The following is a 20,470-nucleotide window of genomic DNA, read 5'->3' as shown; positions in this document are numbered from 1 at the left end:
AACAGGATTTATCAAAGGAAGAAACTCAGCCAATAACACACGCAGACTATTCAATATAATGCACCATTCAACCACACATAACCATAATTCAATCATAGCCACCTTAGATGCAGAAAAAGCCTTCGACAGAGTTAATTGGTCATTCCTCATCCACACCCTCCACAGTTTTGGCTTTGGGGAATCATTTATTAACTGGATTAGAACACTTTACACCTCACCTACAGCCACAGTTATTACTAACGGGCAAACTTCACAAAGCTTCACTCTTCACAGGGGGACCAGGCAAGGTTGCCCACTCTCTCCCTCTCTGTTCACCATTTTCATTGAACCCCTAGCAGCAGCCATCCGTCAGAACCCCCTCATCACAGGAATCCAAACCCCCAACATGCACCATAAAATCAGCCTGTATGCAGATGATATATTACTTTTTATTGAGAATCCACAAACATCATTACAAGAAGTAATCAGGGTCATCAAATCATTCTCTCTTCTCTCTGACTACTCAATAAACTGGAACAAATCCTCCATACTGCCATTAAGCACCAACAGTCCAGATGTGGCAGCCCTTACAACACCCATCCCCTTCTGCACAAGTCACATCACTTATTTAGGCATCCACATTTCCCCCAGGCTGTCAGAGTTGACCAACTTGAATTTCACTCCACTACAAAAAACAATTCAAGATGATCTCCAACGATGGATGAACCTCCCACTATCCATTCTAGGCAGAATAGCAACAGTCAAAATGACAATCCTCCCCAAAATCAATTATCTCCTTTCAATGATCCCCACTCATCCACCTCTCACCTGGTTTCATTCGCTCGATTCATCCATCAACAAATTTTACTGGAAAAATAAACCCCACGAATTAAACTGGCCACTCTTCAAAAATCAAAAAGATTAGGCGGACTCAATGCTCCAAATTTTCAATATTATTCATTAGCAAATCAACTTCAATACATCTACAAATGGACCCACCCCACTCAGTCAGATAGCATTTGGTTAGACATAGAACAAACAGTTAGCAAAGACATCCATATCTCAGATTTACCATTCCTCAGTCAAACTATCAAAAAACACCCCTGTTTCCAAAACCCCACAATATCATCAGCTCTGACAGCCTGGTGGAAACTCTACAACATTACTAACTCCACTCTGGCACCTTCACTTTTCACCCCGATCTGGCATAACCCGGACTTCATCAGCAATAAACAATCACTATATTTCAGCACTTGGGTAGACAAGGGGATTACTCACCTCAAACATATCTTCAACAATAACATCCTGGTTCCATTTCCCCTCCTGGTCCAGAAGTTCGGCATCAGGAGCCATCAATTTCTACAATATCTACAGGTTTCATCATCCATCCAATCAACAATGAAAAACAAGAATATAATCTTAGACCTCCCCCCCCCAGCCTCTACATTCATTAACATCTCTTCCTCAAAAAAACTCTTATCTAAAATATACAAATTGTTATCACAGGCCGATACATCACCCTCCATACCTTCAGAAAAATGGGAAACTGATCTCTCCATTACTCCTGATGCTGACTTCTGGCCCCAAATCTGCCAGAACATTTTCTTCATGACAACAAATGCCAATTTACAACTCATACAATACAAAATCCTCCATAGAACTCATCTGAATGGACACAAAATGCAAAAAATGGGCTTCTCAGCCTCTGGAAACTGTTCACACTGCTCACTAAAATGCACTGACACCTACATTCATGCAACCTGGCACTGCACACCTGTTCACCGCTTCTGGAGAAACATCACAGAAACTTTATCCCAGATTATGGGCTGCCACATCCCACTTTCCCCTTCCCTCTGTTTATTAGGAGACGTATCCACATTAAAACTTGACAACATACACACCCGTTTACTTCTAGTGGCGCTGACTGTCGCCAAGAAAACTATCCTCATGAACTGGAAGTCTCGGAACTCCATACACATCACACACTGGAAAAACCTGCTCACAGATTACATCTCTTTAGAAAGTACAAACTCCTCTGACAATGATCATAACCCTACCTGGCTATCATTCATCACTTTTTTACAATCATAACCTGCCACAAACCAGTCACATCATCCGCCCCAGATCTCTGACACCTTCATTCCCATCCTTAGTAATTACCACCAATGCATATGTTTATTTATTTTTATCTTTCTTCTTCTGCCTGACGACCAATAACCACTGGACACATATTTACAAACTGTTATATCTCCTTAGAAAATACAAACTCCTCCGACAATAATCATGACACTATCTGGCAACCATTCATCACTTTCTTACAATCATCACCTACAACAAGCTATTATTACATCAATTACTACAGCCTCTGTAACCTTCACTCCCATTCATTGTGATCAATATTTATATATTTGTTTTTTTATTTATCTATTTATTTATTTATTTGGGGTGGGGGGGGGTAATTGATACAACTATCGTTATTACTATAACTATTATGATTCACATGATTAACATTTATTAATATTTATAAACTTATATACTTACTTACTATACTTATATATATATATTTATTTATTTATACTTACTAATTACTACTCTGGTCCCTGCTGGGTCACGCTTGCTGGGCCATGGCCTGTGGTCCCTCCACCCCACCCAACCCAAAATCCCCGCTCTGGACTGTTTTCAGGTGGCACATCACCTTTTTTTAATGCACAACACACTAGTTTAGGTAGAGGAAAGGGGACACAATGTCAGTTCATAACAACCCATCTCCTCGGTTTTAATGCACCACATACCACTTAAAAGACTATCTCATTAAAATTAAAAAATAAATAAATAAATAAATAATTTAAAAAAAACAAAAAAAAACAAAAAAAACAATTAATAAATAAATAAATAAATAATAAAATAAAATAAAATAAAATAAATTAAATTAAATATATATATATATATATATATATATATATATATATATATATATATATATATATATATATATATATATACATAAATTAATATACAAATAAATAAATAAAATAGATTAATAAATACATTGGATAAAAATAAAAAATAAAAAATAAAAAATAAATAAAAATGGTAAAGACTACATATACATCTAGACATAGGGTAAGGCGTTGTGCCACATACAGTCCGGGGCACGCTGGGGTTGGGGGTCCAGGGGTGTTGGGGCTGCAGGCTGGTCATGTGTGGGAGGGTAGGGACATGACGCATCACATCTCATCTCATAAAGACCCCCACCCTTTTCCTCCCTTCTCTTCCACTCTCATTAATATTATTAGTATTATTATTGTTATTTCTATTATTATTATTATTATTATTGTTGTAGCTATTACTTATGTTATTTTCTTTATGTATTTATTTATTTTTTTTTTCCTTCTGTATACTCATATCCATCTCCATGTCTGACGATTATAATATTTATTACTACTATTATATTATATATTACTGTCTTTCTTACTCTCAAATCACACACACACACACACACGCACACACACACACACACACACACACACACACACACACACACACACACACACAAAATCTGTTGCTGTTTGTTGTTCACACCTGTTTTCTGTCTGTCCTGTATTGTCACTGTAATGTCATATTACACAATAATAAAAAATTAAAAAAAAAAAAAAAAAAAAAGAAAGACAGTTTGCAATTATTTAAAATCTAAGGTGACGGAATGAAATTAGTCAGCATGCTGCATAAGAAGAGAAAAAATCTCTGAGAGGATGATAATTCGATTTCTTGCAAAGAATGTGATGAGAAGATCTTGTCATCCAAATATCTACCAGAAAGCAAGTAAGTGTAATTTCCAAAAATTTCAAATTGTTTTCTTGAGACTCTGTCGTACCTGTTTCTTGGTGTTTCTGTCCCACAACTTCACCGTCCTGTCGTAGGAGGCTGAGATGATGGTGCTGTCAGTGACTTTCAGCACACTGATTCTGTCAGTATGAACCTGGGGATAAAACATCAATGTCATCATTAAAAACAAAGTAAAGCTCTGGCTTACAGCAACAGCAAATTATGAATAATGTTTGCCTTTATTTTATCTGCCAAAATACACAGCTGCTGGTAACTGGCAGTCAGATGCCTGTTTTCTTTTTGCAATCACCTAAGATATAAATTTTTACTTTTACACCTGAAAGAGAAAATTAAACAAAAGCTATTACGAAAATTGATTAATGATTTATTGAGTAAAATTTAAAACTTCTGATGGTTCCAGCTTCTTGAATGTGAGGATCTTCGGCTTTTCTTTGTTGTCCTTCATTGTTAACGAAAAATTTGGGTTTTGGAATGCTGGTTGGTCAAAGCAAGTCATCTGTAGATGTCACCTTTGGCCCTTGGAAATTGTGATGGGCATTTTTCTCTATTTTGTGACATTTTACAAGCTGATGATCAATGATCAGTGTTGCAGCAGTTGTTAAAGTAGATGCAATACCTCACTAAAAAGAGTTACTATAGTTGTTCATTTACTTTTTTTGTTTAATGTAGGTCTTGTTGGTATCACTGGAATCCACAGATGATATGTTCAAGAGTGTAACTTTACCCTTTTAAGATCTAAGAAAATTGGCTTAGCAATTAAAGAAATGACCAAAAAAATATTAAAAAAAGAAGTACAAAATATAAGAAAATTACCTGAAAATTAGTTTAAAAATAAATAAACAAAAAAAGGAAAAAAACAAAATGAAACAAAAAAAACCTTAGAATGACCTGGAAAAACTGCACAACTTTCCCAGTCTTTTGTTGTTCCAACTTTTTGTGGAACAATATGCAGGCATCAATTTTAGAATAAGTGTATATTTGACAAAAAATGATAAAGGTCATCAACTTGTCTTTGTACTGTTTTCAGTGAACGCAGGTTAAAAAGGATTTGCAAATCACTGCATATTCTTTTTAATCACGTTTCACACAGTATTCCAACTTTTGTTGTTGAATTGGTGTTGTAAGATAAAAATATACACTATATTTTTTTTAGTTCTGTGGCAGAGTCTCTCAGTGCTTACAGGTTTTCTGCTGCTCCATGGGGAATACTCTGAAGGCTGGTTGAACCACATGTTGCCTTTCATATCTCCACACACGACAAATTCTGAAAGAATGTACAACACGTCGGATGATCATGCAATGAACCAACATACAAAATGCTAGCATGCAGGTAAGTAGCAGTATGCTTACAGTAAGAGTGGTAATTGTAACAGCTGCTGTCCAAAAAGTATTAATGGTAGATGTTAGTACCTTTGTCCAGAGTTCCAGCTGTTATCAGGCTCCCTTTCTTCTTTTCCTCTTCGTCAGTCTCTAAATCCATTGAGCTGAAAGCTGAATTGAAACTATTTTTGGGGCCCAGGGCAAACTGAGGAAAGAGGCAACAATCATCATTTACTATAAATAAAGTATGCGGTACACCAAATCTGGGGTTTGCCTTCATTTGTAATTGTAATGTAGGAAACAACCAAAAAGAATTGTTCTTTGCCAGGTGGTATTATTGAATTGATAATGATGTATTTTCTTGTTATGAAACTCTAACCCTATAACAAACGTTTTTTGTGTTCTTAGAATATTGCTTGTATTATTTCCAGAAAAGTTGGGCAAAACTCACAACAAAGCCAATTCTGACTTTTCTGTCTGCTTCGCCCACCAGCCACATGCTTTTCTCGTCGTTGCGGATCATCCCCAAAATTCGGACACATTCGTGCCAGCTGTAATTAAACACAAATAAAAAAAGAGTTGTATGGTTGGTTTAATAAGAAACTAAAAAAATAAATAGCACCATTTGTACAAATAAGATGAACTATATGAAAAGAGTAGTTTCAGGATTCAGCGATCCTGTGTGGTTTTGTTAAATGAAGGTGCATTCGATGACCAGTATATACCACTTTCAACTCATAGGAGCAGTCATTTAGGGCTGATGTGACCCCAACATTATCTCAAAAGTGACAAATATCAGCAGCCAGGTTTAATTTAAAATACTTACAAGACTAACAAAAACATTAACCAGTAATACACTACACAGTTTCAAAAACATTCTCTTCACTTCCACTATAAATGGATTTGCTGTTATTAGCATTTCCTCTGTCTCAATTCAACAAGCAAAAAAACACAATGTAAACTAAGTTCACATAATGAAGAAAACTTCAGGCATGTTCAAAAGGAGTGACTTTCCTCTTTAATTCAAAAACCTAACAATCAACCAACAATTCGCTTAAACCCTGAAAAAAAAAACCTGGACAAAGATTTTTGTATATACTGTATAATATGTAGTGTTACTTGGAGATTTGGTGGCGCCACTTGTTTTCTTCATCTGCTGTGATGTCAAATATCAGTCCGTTAACTGACACACCCATCAGGACAGAGCAGTAGTTGAGGCGGACCACTGATTCTTCCACTTTGTAGGTAGTTACCTTCACCAGGCTGGGAGCAACAGAAACATGGGACAGAGCAGGAGCTGGTTAATGTGTGGAATCACACCTGACAATCCCACACTTAACTTACTACAGTTTTTTTTTCTCTCACAAACTGTTTGTAGTAAAAAGTACAATAGATCATTCCAGCCTTGGCTCACACCCGAACCCTCAGGAGGGAGCGTGTTGTTGTGTATTATAGTGCTTTTTGTAACTTTTAGCTCTTTGAGTTTTATTGCTTAAATATGAAGTTATTCATATCTTTTGTAACTGGAAAAAAACACCCCAAAATGTGTTTTGCTTATTGCTACTTCACCTGTGCAGAAAGATGTATGTGCAGAGTTTTAAAGAGAGTCTTTCAGGAGCAGTGCCTAGGATTTGGTACCATCTATCTGTGAGGGTAGACTGAAACCAGTTGAATAGCCCTCTGCTTTTTATTAAAAAAAACCCTCTCTAATAAACATATCTTTCTTACTTTTTTCACATTTAGAACAACAAGAAAGGCTGATGACTTTCAGTTTGTGTTTGCATTTTTCCCATCACATTTATTAGGAACAGGAGGATGTGCAGCACTGGTGCAGCCACCAATAGGCTGAACAACAGCTTCATCCCAGATGCTGTAAGACTGATGAACTACACAAAACAGCCTTTTTGAACTGCCCTTTTGACCCTGAATTGCTGCTATATTAATGTGGAATTTTATTGTGATTATACCATTTTAATTATATTTTACATTGCATTCTATATTTTATATTCCTCAAGGCATTTTGATACATGTTCATTGTTTTTAGATTTTACTGTTGATTACATACTGCATTGCTCACTTTATTTATTTATTTAATTATTTGTTTGCCAACCCAGTGTCTTCTTATCATAATGTTATTATTTAATGATCACCACAACATGAGTACTTATTTTTTGTTCTTAAATATTTCATGGCTCAAATGACAATAAAGAGTCCTTTCTTTCTTTCTGTAAGTGTATTTATTGTTTTATTCTGTTGCTTTCTCATGTTGTTCCCTAGGACTTGCATGTAAATGGACCTCTCAAAAAAATAAAGGTTTAAAAAATAAGATTAAAAAAGAGTACTTTGTATTGCGTGACTGTTTTTCTGTTGTTTACCTTGCAGTGCTGTGTTGTTGGTTCCACACCACCTTCCACACATCAACAGCGAGCTTAGTGTAGCTGACAGCAAACTGATCATCTGGCATGGAGCAGATCGCTGTGACGGTGCTGTCTGAAGCCTGACACACACAAACAGACATGATTAACACAGACACAAAAACATACCTGTCCAGTATACATCCTGTTATCTTGTGCATGTTTTCACCTGCTTGTGGCCAACTACAGTGTGGTTCTGCCATAGCTCCACCAAACCAGACTCGTAACCAGCAAGAAGCAGATCACCTCTCTGGGTGAAGCACAGAGCTGTGACTGGGCCTTTCAGACTGGGAGCACTTTCTGAAAAGACAGAACACAGAGTTCAGCAGTGACAGTTTTCACAATAAAGGTCACATATCATATATTCGATACAGTACATCATATTGTAACAGTGATCCAACCTACAGGTAACCAGGTTATTGTCTCCTTTACAGAGCAGTGTCAGGTGACAACTGTTACTTAGGATATCTACAGAAGAAGGGGGTTTCACATCATGTGGGTGACCTGAAACATTGTGATTTGATTATTGAATGATTGACGTTGTGAATCTACTCTGACATGTTTGTCCAGATGAACAAAAAAGTACAAACTGCAGCGGTCGCTAAAATGCACGCAGTGAAAGAGAGGGCAGGTTGAATGCGAATGGGAGCAGGGATCTATATTCATGGAACATAAAGTAACATTATTTTCCCACCGTAACACCCAGTAACACTTAAGGAAACCTGCCAGTATGGCTGTGCTGTTATAACAGTAGTAACAATACGGGGACAAACACATGAGATGTTATGTCCATCTGACGGAAGACGCTTTATCGTGGAGTGTGTGTGTGTGCAGGCAGTGTGTGGGGAAGTCAGAGAGAGAAACTGACAGTGAAAGCAGTTAAGAGCTGATCAGTGAGTGAGCAGAGCAGAGAAGAAAGATGTAATATATGACTAATTAACACGAAGTGTACCTACCACCCACTATCCTTTCATTTTTAGCGCTGTGTGCTGTTTCTTAGAGGTTTTAAGAAAAAGGCAACAGTATTACCTGTTGCCCACATCCAGCATCGCAATGAACAGTCTTCGGAAACAGTGAGAAATTCTTGCAGTCCTTCTTTGCAAACAACTCCACATATTGCACCGCTGTGACCCTGGAAGGTGGCCAAGTGCTCCACCTGTACGTGAGGATACAGAGAGTGAGAGACGAGACATGAAACATAAACATAAGGGACAGTGTCCACCTTTTGATTAAGAACCCTAAAAAAGTCATCTGCAGCTAGAGTAGAGATGAAGATGAGACGAAATCAAAGAAAATGTGACTACATCCTAAGAGCATTACTAGAACAAAATGTCATACATTAAAATGACTAAATACTTCATTCAAATTGGAAAAACATTTAAAACCACTTTTCCATTTAATTTTGACTGACGGACCTGTAGTGGTTTCCAGAGCTGCACTCTGCCGTCATCAGACGCAGTGAAAACAGTCATTTCTTCTGGGTTGTCTTCTTTGTTCTTGTCTTTAAAAACAAAGCAAAAAAGAACTATTAATATCAAAATATGACTCATTATTTTGTACCATATGACATAAAGGGGGAGAGACAAATACACGGGGGCATTTACCTGTATTTGGGAGGAGACTGCAGTGGTGTATACGTTGCTTGTGTGCAGCAATGTGGCAGATTTCTATGTTTGTTTCCCAGTTCCAAACATGTAGCGCTCCCTCTGCACAGCCAGCGATCACATACTGCCCCTGTACGCAGAAGCACAATGTTAACACTAAAATCCCCAAATGAGGCTGAGGGTTTACTACATGCAAATCTCAAGAGACACAACAAAGACAGACCTGCAGTCAAATGTCAACCCCATACACACAGCACAGAGCTCATTCACTCCATCGATACAGCACTTAAATTCATAAAGGTTTTTCATGGGACAGGAAACAATACATCCAGTTTTTTTCTGCTAGATAAATGTACAATTTGCTCACCAGACAGCAGACAGATGTAAGAGGATTTCTCCAGGAGATTTCTCTGAGACGCTGGCCTGCCTGCAGATCCCATAAACAAAGCCTCCCGACGTTTGAAGAGCTGATCTAGAAAAGAAGAGGAAAGCTGATGAAGACAGGGTTACATTCACCTCACTGACTACCATCGGCCTCTCTGCTAATGAGATGACCTTTATTAATGGCAGTGGCTGATGTATCTTTTATTGAGTGACATCAGTTTTGCACAGGCTAAGAAGCACGGCTCGAAACTAACAGCATCCCAGGGATATTAGAAAACCTGTTTAGTATGAACAGGGATCCTCCGCGGGATGTCAAAAGGTCAAAAGGTCGCAGTAAACTTACTATCTACGCATCAGACGACCCATCCTATTTTTTCCTTGATAATGCTACATTGTGAACAACAAATCCGTGTTTAAATCAGCTTATTGGCCTGAACTAACTGCTGATGGAAGTTGCATTGAGTTACACTATGATGCGTTCAATGTCTATTCAGTAAAAATTACTATTATTCAAAGGTAAATTCTAACATTCTCATTATGTGCTCTTATGTACTTTTATAAAATTTCAGTTTTGGGGACAGACCTGTAAGCCAGATTACTTTTATTCTTTAATGTAGTGAAGATTTACCACACAGTCTTGAGTCCAAACACAGCCGGTGATCCAGTCTTTGTGAGAGTGAGGGAGCGACTTAGCGAGAACAGCAGGAGATGAACTCACATCCCACACCATCAGGGCCTGAAACAAAGTAACCTGTCAGTACTGCGCTAAACTGAAACATATATTATTTTGTCTAATCCTAACCTCATTTTATCAACGGTAGGCTATATAACAGAATCACCTTTCTGTATAATGTGACAGAGTTTAACAGCACCACAAACAACATTGTTCATATTGAACATAAAGTCGAATCAACAGCTCTTTATAACAGTTTAAACAAAAACTAAACATTATTACTTTCATGAAGGTAGGATCTATTTCAGGACTGTTGTATTAGCCAAAATTTGCTTTAGCCAAGTGCATCTAACAAACTAAGTTAAAGAAAATAAGTTAAGAAAATGTTGTTGAATAAACTAAAAATACATAAATTACTATTGTAGGCTTACCCTATTAACAAACTTCATTACATAAATCCAATATTGCCATGAAGAAGTGCTGCACTGAGTGATACTAAACAAAGAGTTACCGTGGATATTGTCTCACATCATCCAACCTTACAACCAACACAGCAAAACCATGCACAAACAAATTGTACCTGATCTTTTCCTCCAGACAGCAGCTGTTCACCATCAGGGCTAAAAGCTATACATGTGACTCCTCCGCTGTGGCCCCTTAGGAGATCATGAGGCTCAGCACAGGGATCGACGGCCAGATTGCTCAATAACCACAGAGCAATGGTGAAGTTATCTAATTCAAAGGAAAATGATGACAGGATCAGTGACTACCTGAGAAACATATTACAGTATGTTGCGGTGGAAACAATTATGACATTTAAAGTACATTTACGTAAAACGCTAAGTGATGTTTACCAGCTTCGACAGCGGGGCTGGTATTATTTTCACTTTGTAAGTCTCTGTGTGAGTTGCCATGGTAAAATTCAGATTTGGGGACAGATTTTGTCAATGTGATAGTGTCACAACTGTGCAAAATGCAATCACAAAACATTACGGATGCATGGCTGAGATCACAATAGGGGCTGAGTTTGATTATGAGCGTGGTCCAAGCAAGGGCAGAAAGTAAGGGGTACAGGAAGTAGGAAAGGAGCCAATGCCCCTCCACTTTAGGCCCCAGGCCAACATTCGTTTCAAGTTGCAGATCAGCGTTGCAACTGGTGTGATCCCACTCAAGGTGGTCACTAGTTTTGCTTAACTATCAGCAACACTCACCTGAAGCTGTAGCCAGGTATGTGGAGTTTTGTGCCAATGCCTGGATGACGCCTTGCTGCCCACCAAACAGTCCGCTCATTTCCAGGCCTCCCAGGAGTCCCTTCTCCTCTTCTTTTCTCTTCCACACTCTCACAAGTTTGTCACTTCCTGAAGACAACAGCAGCTCCTCTGCCTCCGAAACGACCCATAGCAGACACTGTACGGACACTGTGAGTAACTCGGGTTCCCAGATCCTCTCACCTACAATTAAAATAAAAAAAAACATTCATGGTTTGTTTGTTCACCAGATCTATTTTGTTATTTTTTTTTAACATTTTTATTTATTTTGTGCAATATTCATATTCAAAGACTAGAGGGAAGAAACAGAGGACTATACAGTAGATAACTGATTAAGTAGAATATTCATTAATTTATTTTCAGTCACTTAGGGGTCATGGGGGGCTGGAGCTGACAGAGACAGACAACCATTCACACTCACATTCACACCTACGGCCAATTTAGAGTCACCGATTAACCCAACCTGCATGTGTTTGGACTGTGGAAGGAAGCCAGAGAACCTGGAGAAAACCCACACTGATACTGGGAGAACATACAAACTCTACAACAGATTCGAACTGGGGACCCGCTTGCTGTGAGGTGACAATGCTTGTCACTGTATCACCGTGCCACAAAAAAACTGAAGGCAAAATTGTGAATATGATGGTAGAAGTTGTTGAAACTGTAAGTAATTAAAGTTCACACAATCAAGAGAGAAAATACACAATATCAATCTAGGAAATTAAAGTAATTAAATAAAAAAAATAGGAAACTAGAAGAGCATGCTGTGAAATGTTAATGTTTCGGAATAATAATGTGGCTTTAGCCATGTAGACAAAAACTTGTTTGTAAGGTTGCATGTTACTTATTTTTCTTTTGGCTTCATTTGCGTGCATAACATTTGTTCTGTTAATTAATTAGTTAATTTAGTAAATCAGATTTTTTTTTAACATTCCTGGCATACAAACACACCTGAGTCAAGACTGAAGAGTTTGAAGCCGTCACCATGGTATCCCACAGCAACATAGTCTCCATTAACAGCCACACACAGAGCAGCAGGATCAGATGTTACAGACTTTCGTTTCTTCCGAGGAGGCTCCTGCTCGCACTAAAAAAACCAAATGACAGGATCGATTTAGAGAGAAAATTATATGCTGATGGAAAAAAAAGGGTTTTTTTTATCAAATGGCAGCTATCATGTCTATATCATCACTTCCATTTCACACAGACTATGGAAAAGATAGGCATTATGAAAGTTAAGAAGATAAATGAGGAGCTTACTTCATCACTTTTTAAAGCAGTGACCGAACGTCCAAGTCCACCTGACCAGAGCTGGAGCTGTTTAACAGAAGGTTGAATCACATTCACAAAAATGAGACAGACAAGGTCACATTGACCTTGACCTTTGACAACTAAATTCTAACCGGTATACATTGTTGAATCCAAGTTGACATTCAAGCCAAACTTGAGGAAATTCCCTCAAGGCATTCTTACAATGTCACATTTACAAGAATGGGACACACAGACAGACACACCTCTGCCCACGGCTGTCGCTACCGTGGAGGCATAAAAAGGAGGCTATTCGTTTCACATGGGAAAGTTCTATATCATCATTTTTTTGTAGTTTGTTTTAGTTAAATGGTTATTTAGCCAGTAAAGAAGAAGAGTATTTCTTTCGCTACAATCCCACCAATCAGATCTGCAGAGCTAAGGTTAATTTTGCTGATACAGGTTCAGGTATGTAGATACAGTCATGCCTCACCATGTGATCAGAGCCGGCGCTCAGCAGTTTGCTCCCCTCATCCAGGAAAGTGAGGGCCTCTGTGGCTCCGCAGTGAGCCTGGAAACATCCCACACAGGTGGAGGTGGGCACCGACCACACCCTTACCTCTCCAGACACAGAGCCGGAGCAGAGCATGGAGGAGGAGGGAGAGAAGGAAAGACTACGCACTGAACGCTGGTGACCAGACAGGGTCTGAGGGAACAGACAGAGAAAAACTGGTCATATTTATATATATATATATATATATATATATATATATATATATATATATATATATATATATATATATATATATATATATATATATATATATATACATACATATATATATTCCTCTATTCTCCTATCTCATATTTTCTGTATCACTCTACTGTGTAATCCCATGCAATAACTAGCTTCATCCGATTGAATACATGTAAATCATGCACATACCATCATAATATTACACAAACAGGATGAGTAGACTAAACAGTCAAACAAGTACCTTTTTAAAGCTATGAGGAGATATGAGGAGCGGGCTGCAGAGGTCTGGTAAGCTCATTTCTTTCTAACTGCGCACCCACAGATTTTTTCATTGCTAAACTTGTAGTCTTTAGATCAGGCATGTCAAACTGGTCCACAGGGGGGCCGGTGTGGCTGCAGGTTTTTGTGCCAACCAACCAAGAGCACACAGTTTGACCAATCAACTGTCTGAAGACGGAGATCAGTTGATTAAATGAGTCAAGTCTGGTGTGCTGCTACTTGGTTGGAAACAAAACCTGCAGCCACACCGGCCCCCCTGTGGACCAGTTTGACATGCCTGCTTTAGATCCAACTGCTGACTCAAGTGGCGTCACTTGAGACAACTATCAGATTTTACAGAGCTCCTTCTGGGACTTCAATGTAGAGCCCGACCAATATTGGATTTTTTGGGGTCAATGCTAGTGCAAATACTGATAACAATACCGTGGAGGAAAAAAATTGGATATTGCTATATTAGCTGATACAATGTAAATATGCATTCATACAATGCAATTATCCCTCAGATATTTCAGTTTAGCAAAAAATGTAATCGTCAAAAATTACATCGGTGCACTGAAACAGTAAACTTAATTGGGAATTTAATATTTATAAATTACTCTTAAGTATCTTTATCTGCCTTATGTTCTGTTCAAAATGTACTTTTCATATCATGAAGATTGGACAACTTGTAAGCTGATACCAATATATCTGTCATGGGCCAATATTGGCCTCTTTATAAAACTGTTTTTATATATGCAGTAGTATTCCCAAAGACTTGTCAATTGACTTTGATTTTAATAATTTTAATAATTTTCCTTTAGAGTGTTAATCCTAAAATGTTGTTCCTTTATTATTTTCTGTTACAGTTTCAGAATCATTACTTTCAATTTGAAGTAGTGAGCATTTAACCGACCTTAGCTTTCTATACAACTATCTTGATAACTCACTGCTAGTGTTTTATTCTGGAGCCAGTTCCACACAGTCACGTTCCCATTCCAGCAACCAGCAGCCAGCAAGTGACCCTCAGGGTCAAAGGTCACACAGTTCAAAGGGCTGGAGCTGGGCAGGGCCGCTACCTCATTACCTTTGGTAGAGGACCACACCTGGAATGCAGAAAAATATTCAACATAATGAAGGATGAATAATGTTGACTGGTTAAGTGATGTGTAAGATTTCAAATTTCATGCTAAAATAGTTGGCAGCATATTTTGATAGCTGTAATTCTATTATGGATATTCAGGTCCCCATCAGGGGCAAGAAAATAGTTTCTAGTCTTCCTTGAACACATACCAAATAAAAAAAAGATACAGAGTAAAGAAGCACAAACAACACAAAACAAAGAACTGATTCTGCAAAGCTGAATGTTATTTGTTTGAAACTAACTTTCAGCATGAAGTCCAGAGACACCGTTGCAAGGTGCTTCCTGTCTGCGGTGATATCACTTGCTGTGATCGCATTAGTGTGGCCCTCAATAAGAGCAGTCCTGCAAGCAGACCAGGTAAATTAAAACATAATTGGCCTGTACTATATCTTAGGAAAATCAGGACAGGATTAGGGGATTTATACAGTCTGAGATATTTTCCTTTAAACCGCTCACCTGCAGCCACTCCCGATGTCCCAGATCTCTATTCGTCCATCAAAGGAGGTGGTAGCAAGACGTCCATCCTTAAGAAAGACACAGCTTGAGATGCCGTCACAACTGCTCACCAGTGATTTCACTTCCTGTTCACATTGGGACAGGAGAGAGTTCATATCAGACATTATGAAGCGTTTTTGGAGTATGTGTGACAACTAAACAATAATGTCTCACAGATTTACAACATATCATAAAAAATACCAGCTAAATTTCTGTTGGGGTTTTTACTCTGCTTTTTATGTGTGTGCATGTGCCTAAAACTTCTGACAGACAAGTAAAGCATCACTGTGAAAGCAGAATGCCAACATAAAAGGAAAGATCAGGGTGGGTACAGGAAGAAATCTGCTGCATGTACATTTGAGTTTGTTAGTAACAAAGTTATAATAGTAAATGTAAAAGTGTTGTCAGATTTCTTATGCAACCTGATTTCTTGAGGTCATGTAAATGCACTAAAAATAAATAACTTTTATAGTGCTATACCGGACTCAGAAATATGTCAGTCGAGTAAGATTTGGCTGTTCTATATGAATATTTGATGATTGGTTTTATTTTTCTGTATAACATTTGAACTGGGTTCAGCGGGACATTCATTGTGACATCTGTGTCATATTACATAGCTGTGAGCTTTAAATCCACCACTTCTAATCAGAGGAGAGAAAATAATGTTATCTCAGAGCCTTAGTTTCTCTCTTTTGTGCAGCTGCATCTTGTCTGCGGCAGCTTGTAACAAAGAGGTTCGTGAACATTAATAGTGCGCACTCTGCAGTAAAATCTGGAGATCAAATTGTCCCCAGAAGTATACTGCAAAGCACCAAGACAAGCAAAAACAAAAAAACAAACCAAAAAAAGACTGCTCAACTTAATGTATACGACAGTGTCCAGCTGATGATTTGAATCTCTTACTTTCAAGGAGAAGCCCTAAATGTTTAAACATATAAAGTGTACAATTCGTCAGGATTGTTAGGCTAAATAGAAACCAAACCACCCCTAACACCACAAAGTGCGTTACATAAAAGTGATGCGATGTAAAACATGATGATGTAAAACAAAAAAAAAAGACCATGTCTACTGAAAAATTTGTTTGCACCTGTCCAGTCAGTGTGTTGATGAAATGCAGCATTCCTTGTCCAGTACCAACCACCATCAGCTCTTCATCCGAGCTCACAACCAAACAGGATGGTTCAGAAGGGAAAGTCGACACAAGCTCACTGCAATGAAACACACAAGTCCATTGACACATTCCTATATACCAATATTGAATTGAATACTACACATAGAGGGAAGATATTTTACATCTGACTGAAAAAAAGAGACAAACTGTTGGCCTAAATGGATAAAATAATAATTCTTAATTACAAACAGTGGATTTCAAAAACACTTCTAATGCACCTCTTATAACAACCTTGCAGACAACCTGCTTACCTGGACTCCTGAATAGTCTGATTGTCATTGTTCAGCCACTCAATTATGTGGGCTCCTCCTTTTCCCACCATGCCTTGTGCCCAGGCGTGAGCAGAGGTCTCAGAAGGCTCGTTGAGGGCTTGCTGAATGAAAAGAGCCGGCCAGGAGGACAGCAGAGGGCCATGACGCCGCAGGAAAGTCCGGCAGTCTTCTAGTTGACCCTGGAAGCCAGCTGACAGCACAAAAAGAAACTTGAATGAAGAAGAAATGAGACACACTTGGCAGCAATATGTGAGTTACATATTTTTAAGCACTTACATGAGGGTGCAGACTTCTGCTTGTTATCTACAAGAAATGCAAAATTTCACAAGATGTGAACATTAGGATGTTTTTGCTAAAGGCATAATTTATCGAGGGAAGGTTTATTACGTAACTCTACTATTAATGCATTCCAATACATTCAGGTGCGAATAGGAAAACAAGTGCAGGCTGAAAGACCATCAGTACCTTCATGCAAACTCACCATACAAGATGTAGGTCTCCAGGAGGTGGTGCAGGAGGCCGTGGCGCACGTTAGCATACAGGAAGTAGTAGCTAGAGAGCAGGGATTGAAGCACCTCCAGCTGGCCACTTTGTATCTGACCAAAACCAAAAAAAAAGCAGCAAGGAGTTAAAATCTCAAGCAAATATTATTTGTAACTGTGGTTACTGACTTTAAGACCAACTTGTGTCAAATCTCTGTCAAAGTTAATTTTCCTGACTGAGCATTTTGTTTTGGCCCCAAATACTGTTCAAATGCATTCAAAAATCACAATTCTTTAAACTCCAGAAAGTCGTAATGACACGTGTGTGGGGCCTAAACTGAGAAGAAACTAGGACGTCAGAGGAGATAAGCTAGATTTAACTAAAACTCCAACTCAGTCATATCCATCATAGCCTGCTTGGGTAAATGGATGGTATATAGACTTGCACTTGTATATCGCTTTTCTAGTCTTCTGACCACTCAAAGCACTTTTACACTACAGAGTAACATTTACCCATTCACATGCACATTTATACACTGGTGGCCAAGGCTACCATACAATTCACAGGCCACACACCAGTGGCACAACCATCAGGAGCAATTTGGGGTCTAGTGTTTGGCCCAATGACACTTTGACATGCAGACTGGAGGAGCTGGGGAGGGAACCTTCCATTGAGTAAACAATCAGCTCTACCTCCCAACCCACAGCTGCCCAAATCACATTAGGGCCAATATTTCTGAGATCTGGTGTAGCCAGAGGATATCCAAGCGAAGACTTCCTTTTCCGTAGGCAGATCATTTTGACTAATTTCTATTACGTGATATCTGCCTACGAATGGGGGGTGTTATATTTTGTTTTTGCAGTCTTTTTAATGCGTGTGTCCATCTGTATCATCTCTTTCTATTTACTACTAGTAAATAGAAAGAGACTACTAGTTTGTGACTCGTGGGGTGGATAATTGATCTGTTGATCCGTTCACAGCTGATCGGATCACATGGATGGATGAGAGGAGCAGTTTGTGAGCAAAGGCAGATTTTCAGACCCAACAATATGAACAGTTAATTTTCACTTTTGATGACCTTGACATTCTCTTGCTAAACTCTGACAATGGTCGATGGGTTCCGAGATTGCATTTCAGCTACTGCGTTACGCCTCTCCATGCAGACTGTTGACCTGCCATTCAAACATGATTGGTCAATACTATTCAGACAACAAATGGAAACCAAAACTCTTACAAAATTAAATCTTGTCTCATTGCCTACAGATTCTGCATATATGTGCAGAATCAAGTATACAATAAATAAATAAATATTAAGATATAAGAAATACAAAGTTTAAGTCATAGCTTATAAAGGTCTACCGACTAAAAAATTCTGATCAATTAAGGGGACACTTATTTAGCTTGTACATTAAAGCCCCAAAGTACCATTGCACATGTTGTAAGGTATTTATGTTGTGGCTGGTGATGGGAGATGACTAACCAGGTTGGAGGGCAGGTGCATGACAGAGTTGGCCTCACAGTGAATGAAGGTATCTGTGCCATGTGGGTTGGCCAGTGTCCACAGATGTGCTGTACAGGGACAAAGTATAGCGATAAAAAAAAGTAATTAAACTAAACAGTGACTTATACTGATACTGTATTAAAACAGACTGTGTGCACTTTACCTGCCAGGACAAGGTGAGCTCTGGTTTTTTCATTGTCTGTTTGGAGGAAAAAGTCCTCAAAGGCCCTCCTCACCTCCGGATTGGTAAGAGCCAGCAGGTCATCAGTGCCATGGCAATGAGATGGATCAACCAGACTGCACATAGGAATCCAAAAAGTTTTATATCTCTTCCTCCGTTAGGATTGTTATGTATAATTTCACTCCCACTAAACTGTTTTTCTTGAAAGGTGCAAAAATACTTAGAAGATTTGATCATTGTATCAGCATATGAAAGATGAGTTATAACAAGCAACCAAAATAAACTGGGGAGATTTTCCGAGGATACCTTCTTTTTGGATTTGCGGTTATAGGGTTTCATACCTTTGTAAACTCTGTAAAATACGAGTGAAAGTGGCCATTGGAATGCGTCCTTTGGGCTTCCTGGACAGATGCAGCATTTTTTGCCATGTGATTTGTCCGTCATGTGAGGATAAGTCATTGCATGTGTTCAGCACAGAGTACAAGTCTCTCTCCCTCAGGCCTGTTGACAGTTTAACAAATCACCACTTTGGTTATAAAATCCCTTTAAATTGCACCACCTATCAATTTGCCCATCGTAGCTCTCCATGAGACTTAAAAATAATGGTAAAAATTATATAATGATAAAAGATAAAAACTTACCAGTGGTGCTGACAGTGAGAGTTGCCAGCGCCCAGCGGAGTCCTGGCATAACTCTGTATTGCGAACAGAGTCGGTCCAGGCTGTACTGAACCAACTGGCTCAGAGACTGAGGCAAGCCCTGGAGGCTTTCCTTCAACTAAGTCACAAAGACAAAGCATGTTTACATAAGTTGATAATGCACATGCACCAAGTTAAAGGAATACTTTATCTACATAATAACCATTTGTACGATCTATTAGTCACGCCTTGTTACCATTGTGGAAGTTTCTGAAAAATTAATAATAAACCTTATCAAAGGAGGCAAAGTTCCTTAAGTCTTCACAGGCCAGGTGCAGGTAGAGAGGACTTGCTGCTCCCTTCTTCATAATTAGTGTCTGGAGCTGGACGAGCAGACACAGATAAACAAATCATTAAACACTCTTGCACAAATTGTTGCGGATCTACAATTTGGACACTCACAACAGCCAGGGTTCCCTAAAAATGTGATAACTGCTATGTCAACAGCATAAACCATATTATGAGGAACCTGATTATTGAATGCAGAGTCACTGAGTTTCTTCCCGAAGGTGTCCAGTCCCTTTTGAACTATCTCTTTCCTGTCCAGCATGGTAAGCTGTCCCAGGGCAAACAGGACAGTGCTTTTCTTCTTGGCCAGGGTTTGCAACAATGCTGCTTTGGTTGTCATGCTCACTACCAAACAAACACCCTGACAAGAAAAAAAAAAGTTTTTTTGTCACAACACTTCAAAATGAAACACTAAACAAAGCAACCAGTGTAGACAGTACATTTTTTGTCCTGCGTCAAAACATGTTTTATGTTGTTACCTTGTCAACT

General features: G+C 38.6%; 1 protein-coding gene across 2 annotated transcripts in view; it reads right to left on the bottom strand.

The window, feature by feature from the left end:
* Positions 1–20,470, bottom strand: part of tep1 (telomerase-associated protein 1) — a 39,462-nt gene that overhangs the window by 2,916 nt on the left and 16,076 nt on the right. For both annotated transcript variants that reach the window (XM_042497393.2, XM_042497394.2), the window contains exons 26-55: positions 20,163–20,342; positions 19,924–20,016; positions 19,637–19,772; positions 19,337–19,496; positions 18,978–19,111; positions 18,794–18,882; positions 17,312–17,426; positions 17,107–17,133; positions 16,810–17,020; positions 16,475–16,595; positions 15,349–15,473; positions 15,135–15,234; positions 14,699–14,854; positions 13,230–13,442; positions 12,749–12,805; positions 12,440–12,575; positions 11,432–11,671; positions 10,801–10,952; positions 10,176–10,283; positions 9,531–9,635; positions 9,164–9,293; positions 8,975–9,060; positions 8,589–8,715; positions 7,729–7,859; positions 7,521–7,642; positions 6,265–6,408; positions 5,597–5,696; positions 5,236–5,350; positions 5,007–5,089; positions 3,854–3,958 (exon numbers count right to left, since the gene is read on the bottom strand). In XM_042497393.2, coding sequence (XP_042353327.2) covers positions 3,854–3,958; positions 5,007–5,089; positions 5,236–5,350; positions 5,597–5,696; positions 6,265–6,408; positions 7,521–7,642; positions 7,729–7,859; positions 8,589–8,715; positions 8,975–9,060; positions 9,164–9,293; positions 9,531–9,635; positions 10,176–10,283; positions 10,801–10,952; positions 11,432–11,671; positions 12,440–12,575; positions 12,749–12,805; positions 13,230–13,442; positions 14,699–14,854; positions 15,135–15,234; positions 15,349–15,473; positions 16,475–16,595; positions 16,810–17,020; positions 17,107–17,133; positions 17,312–17,426; positions 18,794–18,882; positions 18,978–19,111; positions 19,337–19,496; positions 19,637–19,772; positions 19,924–20,016; positions 20,163–20,342 — 3,801 coding nt within the window. The remainder of the gene's footprint in view (positions 1–3,853; positions 3,959–5,006; positions 5,090–5,235; positions 5,351–5,596; positions 5,697–6,264; positions 6,409–7,520; positions 7,643–7,728; positions 7,860–8,588; positions 8,716–8,974; positions 9,061–9,163; positions 9,294–9,530; positions 9,636–10,175; positions 10,284–10,800; positions 10,953–11,431; positions 11,672–12,439; positions 12,576–12,748; positions 12,806–13,229; positions 13,443–14,698; positions 14,855–15,134; positions 15,235–15,348; positions 15,474–16,474; positions 16,596–16,809; positions 17,021–17,106; positions 17,134–17,311; positions 17,427–18,793; positions 18,883–18,977; positions 19,112–19,336; positions 19,497–19,636; positions 19,773–19,923; positions 20,017–20,162; positions 20,343–20,470) is intronic.

This window comes from Plectropomus leopardus, chromosome 12, assembly GCF_026936395.1.
Source record: "Plectropomus leopardus strain MGB_pleo_1.0 chromosome 12, ASM2693639v1, whole genome shotgun sequence".
Classification (NCBI taxonomy): Eukaryota; Metazoa; Chordata; class Actinopteri; order Perciformes; family Serranidae; genus Plectropomus; species Plectropomus leopardus.
This window is presented reverse-complemented; position numbering and strand designations above follow the sequence as displayed.